General features: G+C 32.3%; 1 protein-coding gene across 1 annotated transcript; it reads right to left on the bottom strand.

Annotated features, from left to right (window-relative positions):
• Positions 1 to 6,206: 6,206 nt before the first annotated feature.
• On the bottom strand, positions 6,207 to 7,448 carry LOC132183056 (desmethylxanthohumol 6'-O-methyltransferase-like). The gene is made up of 2 exons (XM_059596451.1): positions 6,693 to 7,448; positions 6,207 to 6,506 (listed from the first exon to the last, which is right to left on the bottom strand). Exons 1-2 carry the CDS (start codon positions 7,446 to 7,448, stop codon positions 6,207 to 6,209), a joined length of 1,056 nt encoding a protein of 351 aa, XP_059452434.1.
• Positions 7,449 to 12,535: the final 5,087 nt, after the last annotated feature.

Below are 12,535 nucleotides of genomic sequence, written 5' to 3' on the forward strand. Positions count from 1 at the left end.
ATATTATCATGCATAAATCAGTCTAGTAATATTAATATGATAGCCATATTAATTTTGTAAAAATATATAAAACGTGCTGAATACATTTATTTTATGAGATCCGCAAACTTCACATGAACTGGGCCAACACAAAATACGTGGTCGGTGAGTGAATACATCTAATTATTTATCCATCTAGAATATTAAATTATTTATTCTCTAAGTAATTGTAATTGTGTTGTATGGATAATGTGTTATATAAGAGGAAAAATTATATAATAGAATATTAATTTTAATAGGAATATAATTCAATATATAATGTAAATAACTGTACAATAAATATCAATTAGTATATTTGTATATACTAATTAGTAAATATAAATTATAAATTTATATATATATATATATAAATATAATGTGTTGTTGAAACAAAATTTTGACGTGCTAATTGGCACGTCAGAAGGATTTTCAAAAAAAAGTTTCTTGACGTGCCACATGGCACGTCAAATTCTCGGGAGAGGCACTGGCAACTGCGCATTCCTTACCCCTGCTATTGCGGTCACTTCACACTTTGTAAGATCATATCTCAACCTATTTAATTTTCTTTTCTTTTTTCTTTCTTTTTTTTCTTCTTTTTTCTTTTCTTCTTCCCTCCATTTCTTTTCTCTCCACTTGCCATTCCCTCAGCCACCTACAACTTTCTTCCCTCCAATTTTTTTTTCCATCAGCCAATATTTATCTACCGGCTTTGTCTCACCCCGTCCTCCATGAGCCCCGGCCATTTCTCATAGCAACGCGTGGTGTTTCTCTCTCTCGGTGGCTCTCTCTCTCGCCGGCGCACGTCACCGCCGTTGCTTCCTCCGGCGACCACGAGCTCAAGCTCTGAAGGCCCGCTCACGCTCTCACTCGTTCTCCTAGCTACTCGAACATCAGGTATATATATATATATATATTCCTGATTTGTGGTTTATATATGCAAGTTTATATATATATATATATGGGTTTATATATATTTGTTAATGGTTATATATATATATACAGATTATATATACTTAGTTATATATATATTTCGTAATATATATATATATATATATATATATATATATATATTGTGAGTAATTTATTAATGTATTTATTTATTAGATAATTAAATAAATTATATAAAAATGTAATTTACAATGTATATTATTAAATATTTTAGATGTAGTTATATTGGCAAATTAATTTTATAGGTTAAGTAATTAATTTATTTGCTTAAGATATATGTTTTGTAATATATTTGAATAGTTTGACATGTTTGGTTTGTATATGGTGAGAATATTGTTTAATGTATTTGCATGCATGTATGTACAATTACATACCCTAATAGTTTGAAATTATGTTTTTTTGGAGAATTTTGCATTTGGATGTAGACCCATATTTTGTGTAGGTTTTGCTTGGGCACCTTATCATAACCCAAAAAAAAAAAAAGCAAACAAATAATTAACAACGGCATTTTTATTTTGGTCGATCGTTAATTAATGTTTACATTTTGTAAATTTAGAATAATTAAGTATGTAAATGCTAATATGCGTAAGTACAAAGTAAAAAACAACTAAGATAGCCACATATATTTTATCAAGGGTCCCCATGTGGCACGTCAAATGTTTAGGAAATTGGACCTTAATTTTGTTTATGTTTTGCATATGGAGATTATGTAGATGTTATAATTAAAAGTCAATGTATGTTTGTTTGTTAAAAGTGAAAATAAAAAAATTGAAAGGTTATTATGGTGAATTTTTTATCTATTAGATACATAATTAATTGAGTATATTATGTGTTTTGCAGGTTGACATGAGTACGCGGGGGAAGAGTAGACGCCGGGGGTCCGTACAGATAGACGACCAGGGGTATAGACCCTTACTTCCTGAGCAAGGGGAAGGGTCTCAGCCGGTTTCCTATCGCACGGAGGCCGCATATGATCTTGGTCCTACCATGAGTGAGCTGGGTGTATGTGCGCATGGTGAGGTAGAGAGGATGTTTCCACCCGAGTTAAACACGAATCTCTCATACAGTAAGTAGATTATGGATAGTAGATTATATATGTGGATTGTGGATTATGGATTATGTAGATGGATTGTGGATTATGGATTATGTAGGTGGATTGTATTATGAATGTGTATTATGTATTGGATTGTGGATTATGTAGGTGGATTGTATTATGGATGTGTATTATAGATTGGATTGTAGATTATGTAGGTGGATTGTAGATTATGTAGGTGGATTGGATTATGTATGTGGATTGGATTGTGAATTATGGATTGGATTGTGGATTATGTAAGTGGATTGGATATTGAATTTTGTTTAATGAAGTTGTGTTGGATATATATATTGGATATTGGATTTAGTTTAATGATATATATGTTGGATGTTGGATATATATTTGATGTTGGATATATATATTAGATATTGGATGTAGATTATGGATTACAAATATTTGAATATTGAAATTATTGTAATTGGAATTAAAATATCAGGAATATTGGATGGAATATCAGGCATATTAGAATTATTAAAAAAAAAAAAAAAAAAAATTTTGACGTGTCAAACTGTCTGACACGTCAAAAATCACATGTACAAATTTTTGACGTGGCAAAATGGCACGTCAAAAATGTTTTGACGTGTCAATTTTGACACGTCAAAAACATTTTTGACGTGGTATTTTCACACGTCAAAAACATTTTTTTGACGTGCCATTTTCGACACGTCAAAAAATTTTTGACGTGTCACTGTAGACACGTCAAAAACCCCAGTTTTTTGACACCTACCCTTTTAACGGTCGATAAACGTCAAAAACGACGCGTCAAAAGAGGTTTTTGACGTGTCAATACCATTGACACGTCAAAAACCCCTGGTCAAAAATAAAATTAATTTTTGTAGTGTTTGTTTGTACTACTCTTTGTACTCCACTTTTTGTTAGTGAATTTCTCCTGAATAGTCTCTACCAGTGGATGTAGGTTTGTTAAGCCGAACCACTTAAATCTTGGTGTCTTGTGTGGTTGTGTTATTTTTCTATTTTGCACTTTTCTATTTCTATGGTGATCTTGAAATTTGCATTTGTCACAACAACCTGCACATGAGAGAGGGTGTTGAGGAATAATCCCACGTTACTTAGGACAAGACTTTGGGCATATTCGTAAAGAATGGACAACTCTCTCTCATAAAACTAATTTTATGAGATGAGTTAGACTTACAAATTTTTTTACTTCAATCATTAGCGACTAGTGAGCAAGGAAAAGAAATAGAAAACTAAAAATACCTGTGAACACGCAAGAATCAATTTTCTTCTTTGCACGGTGGTTTTAAACCTGTCTTGGCTGTGTTCCACTCAAAAAAGAACTTCAAACTAGTCTAGACAATAAAAACAGTCAAACAGATAATAATATGGAGAGAGAGAAAGGAAGAAAAGTACTTCAAACTAGTCTCTAATTAAACTATAGAAACACATAATAATATGAAGAGAGAGAAGGAATTGAAGAGAGAAAATAGACAAAAATTAGGGTGGTTCAGCCTATAGCCTACATCTACACAGTAAAACCTTATAGGCTACATTTTCCCTGATTGATTTGGTTTTAATAAAAAGCTCTATTTTATAGAGCATTACATATGATTTGAAATATTTCAAATACAAACATATCGCTTAAATTATAATTAACAAATATCATCTAAATCCTTAATTTAATTAAGGAATACAAATCAACATTTATCGCAAATGAAATATATCCTTCAACATAAACCACCTCTTCAGTCAGGTAGTTGATGCTGCGTTTAGTTACTTTCTAGAGCTAAACACTTCAGGTGATTTTATTGATATTTTTAGAAAATGTTCGGCGTAGTGTGGAGACCACTACGTGTGTGCTGAAATGAGTTTTTCAAATTGAGATCATATGTGCAATTCGAAGACACGTGTCAAAGAAAGTTGGTTCAAACGAAGACACGTGTCAATGAAAAATTGGCATTGAAACTTGGATTTCTTGCCGATTTAGGAAATCTCATTCGAATGGGAATGCTGCTCATTCAAATGAGCCGAAGTGGAAGACAACACGTTATACCAAATGTCAAAAATGCCACGTGTCAAAATTACTTACTCTTTGCATAATCCTATTGGGTAAAGATATTGACCACGCCTGGCGTGCATCAATAGTGATGCACGCCAGGCACAAAATTTTTTTTTTTTATTATTTTATTATTATTTTATTATTTTAATTTTTTTGAAAAAAAAAAAAAAAAAATTTTGTGCCTGGCGTGCTTCACTGTTGAAGCACGCCAGGCGTACTCCCAATCACGACTCAATGCTATTAATGGTGTTATGATATAGGCCCATGTGTTTTTCTGAGGGGTAAAGATATTCACCACGCCTGGCGTGCATCAACAGTGATGCACGCCAGGCACAAAATTTTTTTTTTTATTATTTTATTATTTTAATTTTTTTGAAAAAAAAAAAAAAAAAAATTTTGTGCCTGGCGTGCTTCAACAGTACTCCCAATCACGACTCTTTTCTGAGTATTGATAGAGTAAGTTTTGGTCTTTAGAAAGAAAGGTTTTTATTTTTGCATAAAGTTTGAGACTTTAGTAATTAAGTTAGTAAAAAGCAAGCCTTTTTAGGTGACCGGTGCACCCATATTTGAGTGATGATCACAATTGACGATATCAATATCACTAGTAATGTGGGTTAGACCGGGTCGGGTTACTAGTTGGTAATAGTATGCGTGCTTCATCGGAACACATGTCATACTACATGTCTCACTAGACAGCGCAAACCCTATCGATAAGGGGTTAACGACTTATATAGACCATATGGAGTAAAGTTAAGGACTATAAGTATAATGTACATTAATACTTATCAAAATAATATGTGAATTGTGCATTAGAATTGTCCTTAGAATTATGCATTTCAAATTAAAATAAAAAATAAAAAATAAAAAATAAAAATTCAATACTAGCATATTCACAAAGGCAATACTTATCTATTTTGCAAAACCTATGACATTTTCAATTACGAAAGTCACTTGTTATTTTCTTGAGATAAGACTCATTGGATGACAAGTTCCTTGATAACTTATTTACTAAGTCATGGACTTAAACAATTACTTTTCTACCTGTAAAACATCTCAGTATTTTGTAGTTTAGCAAATTATCAAGGATGCTGATTGAAAATGCTAAGCGAAAAGCTGACATAGGCAAGTTTGCATAGAATGACGATAATGTTTATTATAAATTACATTTTCTTCGAAGCTCTGTGTTTATATTTGATGTTAAGGTCACTTAGTTTTAGGCTCATATCATTGTTTTTTCGCTTTCCGTTATATTTTACACTAGGAGTGGCCGGCAAAAATGAACCACTCAGATTTGTTTTAAAGTTTTTGTCTAAAAAAAAAAAATTAAATAATATTAATAGGGAATATGAAACACATGTCAATTACTTTAGTTTGACATGCAGTACTGTTAAATTATTGAACTGAAATATGAACAGAAGTACGATATCCGTTTATTGAATGTATATACATGTAATGTAATACCTTCAAAACTTTTTCAAACCGAGATGGCTATACCTCAAAAGCATAAATCCATTTTTTTTTTACTTTAATTTTTTTAGGCACCCGCACGTTATGAATGGAAGATGAATATGATTCTCCGTGATTTTGAACCCGCAGCTCTAACAAAAATTGATAGCAGTTAAGAGGCATATGACCCTCTTTTGAAGACTGAATTTTATGAAAAAAAAAAGGGGCGGCGGCAGATCATGCGATGAAATCATTGAAATTGATTATCATTCTTTTTCTTTTCCTTTGTTTGAACTTAATTGGATTATCTTTCTAAATAGCAGAGTTGGAATTCAATATGTGCATAGCCTAATGGTCTAGGATTTGTTCTTTCTCTACCATAAAGGAAAAGGTTGATCAATCATTAGAACTATTGATGACAAGATAATCTTAAACAATAGCAACTTCTGCCAAACATAACAATAAGTTAAAAACAAAATACAAGAAAAGGCTGACAATTGGGTTTGGCCTAGTTGAGATTATAATCCCATATAAACTAAACCCAATTATTTTCATGCCATCTGTTCTTTTCATTTTTTTTTAATTTTTCCTTCTCTCTTATTGGGTTTGTTCATTTAGAATAAAACCAGGCATCAAGTAACCCATGTGTTGTGCCGACAACATCTTCACAACAACAATTGTATGTCACTCAGGATAGGCCTCAATAATAGATGGTATGGTTGGAATTTTGATGATTTTGTAGCGACTGAAGCCTGCTTCCTCCAATAGTTTCTTCCATTCAAGTTCAGTTCTCTCCTTTCCGCCAGTAGTGTGTGCCATCATCAACAAATCGAATGCCATGCGAGTCTCATCAAATAAACCATTACTATCGTTCTCAAGAATAATATCAACAATGATAACCTTTCCACTCTTCTGTTGTATTGCTTTTCTGCAATTCTTCAAAATCTTTATGCAATGATCGTCACTCCAATCGTGTAATACCCACTGCACCAACATTAAAAGTAGGTGTAAGTGAGCATTTTCCATAATATTTATAGTAGTAGATTGTGATCTAATGGATTGCCAATTATAGTGAAAGAAGCACTAAAAGTTTATTAGTATACTACAAAAGAAGGTGGAACCTAATGGACTACTAAATACATATATATATATATATATATATATATATACCTTCATGAAAATTGCATCGGCATTAGGAATGGCCTCAAACATGTCACCTCCAACATGAGAGACCCCTTGGCGCACGGGTGCTGTGGCGACAACATGCGGCAGATCAAAGTTAATACCTTTGATGTGTGGATGTGCTTTAACAATCTCAGCAATCATTCCTCCCGTCCCGCCTCCGACATCCACCAATGATCCTACGCAGCCAAACCCATCTTTGTATTCCGCCAGGACAACTCCCATCACAATCTTGGCCGTACACGCCATGGCATCATTGAAGATCTTGTTGAACTCAGGATTTTTTGATGCAAAGTCCCACATCTCACAGCCATGGGCCTTCTTAAATGCAATGCCCCCTTCTTTGACACATTGGCCAAGGCAATGCCACGGTGCCAGTTGCCATAAATGGTTCTCCATCAACACCATTGGCACTAGGCTTTGCTCCGCATCATGCAGAAGCCATCTTGACGTTTGTGTCAACTCGTAGAGCGTCTCCCCTCCATCCGGTGGAAGATGTTCGGTGAAAATATTTTTGCGGACTAGTGATCTCATAATACGTGCGAGATAGGGGATATCAGGAGATGAGGAATCAATCCCAGAGGCTATTTGGAGCAAAGTAATAGGGCCGCCATGAGAGTGTATAATGTCAGCAATGCGGAGCTCCACAGCACATTTCAGTGCCATAGAATCCACAAACCCGAACATTTGTTGCCAAATTTCGGCTTGGCCTTGTACCATTGCCAGTGCTTCTTTTGGTTCCATTTTCTCACTCACTCACACACAAATGCACAAATGAAATGAAGATGGTATGCACGTATATAAAGAATTGTTTGGTTGGCACTTGGCATGGAATACCACTTTTCAATATTTCTAATACACCGATTAATTAAGTAATTATAAGTACGTGTGAATAACGTGGTATACTTCTTTAAACAAGAGGGCATAACCAACCCACAAATCTATTGCAGTGGAAATTCGATTCGTCCATGTCTAATTAGAGTTTTTGAAATAGTCAAACCCATAATTTCCGGTCAACTTTTAAGATTAATTTTTCTTTTATTAGTAAGCGCATTAATAATGGAAGAGTCATATTTTTATGTAAAATGGTTTCTCAAAACTCACTTTTATCTAGTTTAGCTAAGCCATTTTTAAATGTCTCTACATCCGATTAGCTATATTTATATCTATTCTATTAAAATATTATTAAAAGTAAGAAAAATTTTGAGAAAAAAAGAACATGTGAGAGGAAAAATGAAAAAAATTTTGCGAAAAAGAGAACATGCAGAGGAAAAGTAGGAAATGATTTGGGAAAAAGAGAAAACATGTGAAAAAAACAATGAAAAATAAAATAGCTCCCTTAAAAAGTACTGCTACATTTAGCTTTTTTTTTTTTTTTTTTAAATTCTTCCAATCAAATATCTATTTTACATTTTTTTTTTTTTTGCTAATTCAATATAAAAGCTTTTTTTAAACATTTGAAGAACTATTTTAAATAAAAATAACATTTGGCTATTCTATTGGAAATGCTCTAACAGATACTCAATAAAATATGTATGAATAAATTACATACATCTGATGTTACTTTTGACTAGTCATGTCGAGTGCACTAAATTTATATGATCAATTTACAAATGTTGAGTGTACTAGAGTTTAAGAAAAAAAAAACACAAAAACAAAAAAGAGTTCAAAAATATGCATGGAAATAGTTCTATTTTTATTTTTATTTTTAAAAAGCAGCTCATTAATAGTTAATCCTGTGGTTAATTAATAATTAATATATATGTAAATGATTGTACAAACGATATGACAAAATTGTAGGTTTTTGAACTCGCGTCAGCTAGGACGTCAAATAGGGTCTTGACACAATGCATGCATTATAGAAGATTTGTAGAATCCCAATCCTGAGAGCACCATCAACTAGACATCTTGAAATCTGCTCAAGCAGGGATTTTTGGTGCAAGTGTTATTGTGAGTGTTGTGTTCTGCATTGATAAAATATTAAAAAATAAATAAATAAATAGTCAAGTGCAACTTCTAATTTCCTTCGTTTTAGTTGTTCAACTGTCACTTATTTCATGACGATTGTAGAGAACAAAAACCAAAGAACAAAGATCCTCAAATCTAGGAAATTAGGGTCGGTTTCTACTACTTGCATGTCTTTTATTTAGTTTGAATTATAGCGTACTCCATTTATGACGTTTAAAATTGTTTGGTCCAATCGCATGGTGCATGCCTTGGCTGGTCCACCTAGAAGTGATAGATATTAGAAAGTATTAGGAGATTTGATTTTATTATAATTTATTGTAATCTCCTATAATTAGATTTGATTTATAATCAAATCTAATTGATTGATTTTATTGTAATTAGATTTGATGGTCATCAAAGTTACTAAACTTATCTACCCTAATTCTCCTATAAATAAGAGTGTCATGTATTGTAAAATAGATCATTCAATAAGAGCTTAATGTAGCTCTATGAACTTTATGTGAATGTAAGTCGTTGACCGAATCACGTAAAATCTTTTGTGTCTATTTTATGAATTTCTTCAATAGATACTATATACACACGTTATCTTTCTTTTTCTTTTTTCTAGGCATCCCCACGTTATTAATGGAAGATGAATATGATTTTTCATGATTTTGAACCCGCAGCTAAATTATAGTATTATGTATTACTATGTAAATATACATTCATTACACTAGCGTACATATATATTTATATGAAGACTCACAATTATAAGAATTCAAATTATTTCTATCACGTTAGGAATTGCTTGCACTTCTAAATGAGTATAAATATACGAGTCAAAATTTTTATTCTTCGTTTAATAAGTGAAATGAATTTTGTTATAAATTTTTTTTTTTAAAAAAAAATGAAATGAATTCGAGTTGAGTTAATTTATTAGAGTTGACCTTGAGCTTTTACGAACAATCCAGTTTATATATAGCTCTAAAAGAATCAATTTGAAAAATGGGTATAATCCAATAAACCAATTGTCAAAATTGAAAACCTTTAGATTAAGTTGAGATTTTTAGAAAATATAGGTAGTCATTTTTTTTTTCTCCTTTAGTAAATCCTCACATGCATTTCATGGGTTCCAAAAGGTTCACCCTTCACGTTTCTAAGTCCAAGTCACATCACATACAACCTTCTAGTACATTGGAGTAGTGGGAGCAAATTTGTTTGAGCTAATTAACCATCTCTTTTTTCAAAATAATAATAATAATAATTAACCTTTTTTAAACTAGGGATTGAGTTTTTCTTAATAAAAAAAAAATAATAATAATTAACCATTTTTAAACTAGGGATTGAGTTTTTCTTAAGGGATCAAGCAACCACCTTCCTGTAATATGTTTTTCCATTTGAGCTGTCAGTCTCTCCTTTCCACAGGAGGCATGTGAAATTATGCTCGACTTTTTGGGTTATTTTTCAAGTGTGCCCTAAATCCTTCAATGATGCGAAGTCAAATCCTAGAAGAAATTTAAGAGGGGGGAGGATCCCTCCTTCTCTTTCACAGTAACAGTGCTTGGTATCTTCTTCGTAGACTCTCCAGGTTTCCGTTTCTAGCGAGTTGCTTTAGAACTAGTTTGTAAATCTAGATCCAGATTTAGTTTCTTCAACTTTAGATATGATCGTCTTCTTTGGACAAGGCGTGTTTTCCAAAGGGGGATGTTTACGATGTCGTGCTCCTCCGCTGCTGCTTGTGGGGTTTTGTCTTTTGTTTTTTATTTTTTGTTTGTCCTGGCTTGAGGGTTGAGGATAGATTTGTTGTCTTAACCTTTGGGTTAAGGATGGAGTAGATCAGTGTGGGGGCTTAACTCTCAAGGCCGAAATTTTATTATTCTTATTATTATTATTATTATTATTATTATTATTATTGTATTTGGGCTACCTCCATCTGCACGAAGCAGATATGTTCCTTAAATGCAATTGTACATGGGTTAACAGAAGCTTGAAGTCATTTTTATGACTTTGTAACATTCATAGCTTTTGGCTATGATTTTTCAGAGCTGTATGCTCAGTGATGTAAGAGCTTTATGCTCGTGAAATTTTATCAATAGAAATTCTATATTTTTCACAAATAAAAAAAAAAATCCTAGAAAATTCATTTATAATGCATTAGGGCATTCCGCTCTTTCTTTAAATAGTTTTTTCTTCACCAAAGTATCCGAGGGCCTACGCTTTTTTGAACCCAATGTAGATATTATGTCAGTAATACTTGTGCTATTTTTTCTCTTAACTTTTGTTTGGCAATGTGTTGTAAGTTTTCGATGAGATTTTGAATACTGTTCTCAAAAAAATTCAAGATTTATTCTCGACATCACCCCATTTATTAATTCTTACCCTTTTTTTAACATTGAAAGAACCTACTAGAGTCCCCACAATTAGATATTGTGGGTACGCAAAAGATTTTTGTTTAAACCGAGTACAAGCCATCTTCATCCAATTAGGCAATCCAAAAAAATTAAAAAACCTTTCTCCTCTAACCTCTATTAATTAGCCATTACTATATTGCTTTAGGACAACATAAACAATGACAGCTAACATTACCAAATCTTTTTAGAATAACAGCAATTACTGTTAATTTGTTCCTGCATTTCCTGATCGGTCTTTCCAGAATGCAGACAAAATCTTCATTACTTAATTCAGGTATTTGACCATCAAGGGTAGTGGTTTAATGGTTGAAGTTTTTTTTATAAGTGGTTAGGGTTGTATTAGGGAGCGAGCTCGAATCTCTTTAGTGAAAAATCCACACATATGATTGATTAGTATTAGCCGTCTTAAATTCTTATTGATACCCTAGTAAGGTTGGGTCAAGTTAAGGCTCAAGTCGGACTTGAGGAAATGCTTGCAGTTTCTACCGCTTAAACTCTTCCTATACAGCTTTCAATGGATAAGTACTATTATAGTCACGCCCAGATAAAATAGCCAAAATTATTTTTCCTGCGTACCTTAAAAAAAAAAAAAAAAAAATGCATATACATTTAGGAAATGGGAAACATTACTTTTTTGTTTTTGTTTTTTTGCTTTTGATTAATTAGTCTTTTCAGAATAATTAATAAATCTGAACGCAATAAACCACTAGCAATTATTGCTTTTGATTAATTAAGTAATTATTCGTTCCAGAATAATAGCAATTACTGCCACTTTCGATTCAAAAGCAATTGCTTTGGATTAATTAGTCTTTCCAGAGTAAGAACACTCACTGCCACTTGCATTCAAAAAATATTATGAGCTCATTGTTTATTTTGGTCCAATTCTAAAGCAAGTTGTTATCGATCACATCAACAAGATTTGCAAGATCCTTTGCTTTTAGGCAACGGAAAACATTACCTTTTTTTGAAAAAGTTAAAACTTTCTTTAAAATTTATAAAGAATCAATTTGTTACGAACATAGCATGTGTCTCGAATGAAACTAGAATAATTTTTTATTCAAATTTATTCTAAATCTTGGCTCACGGCTAACTTTGCCGGATAAATAAGTTGTCGAGTTTGCTTCCCTCTTGATATGACCAATAGACTAGTTTTGCATACTATTCAAAATAATGTTGGTGTCTTCGATCAGCCGTCTGTACTGACTCCAACCTCCAACTTTTTTCTCCTCCTCCTCCCATCAATCAATACCTATTGTAAACCTAAATCTCGACTAAATACCACTTATGTCCAAACTTTGTTTAAAAGAAAAGAAAAGAAAAGAAGAAAAAAAAAAAAAAAAAAAAAGTCCAAACTTCCAAGGCTTCCATTATTGTGGGGTCTGAAATATAGGGTTTTAAACACATTACTTACCCTCTCATGATCTCTTACTATCACTCACTACAAAAAAAAAAAAAAAAAAAAAAAAAAAAAAA

This window comes from Corylus avellana, chromosome ca5 (assembly GCF_901000735.1).
Source record: "Corylus avellana chromosome ca5, CavTom2PMs-1.0".
In the NCBI taxonomy this organism is placed as follows: domain Eukaryota; kingdom Viridiplantae; phylum Streptophyta; class Magnoliopsida; order Fagales; family Betulaceae; genus Corylus; species Corylus avellana.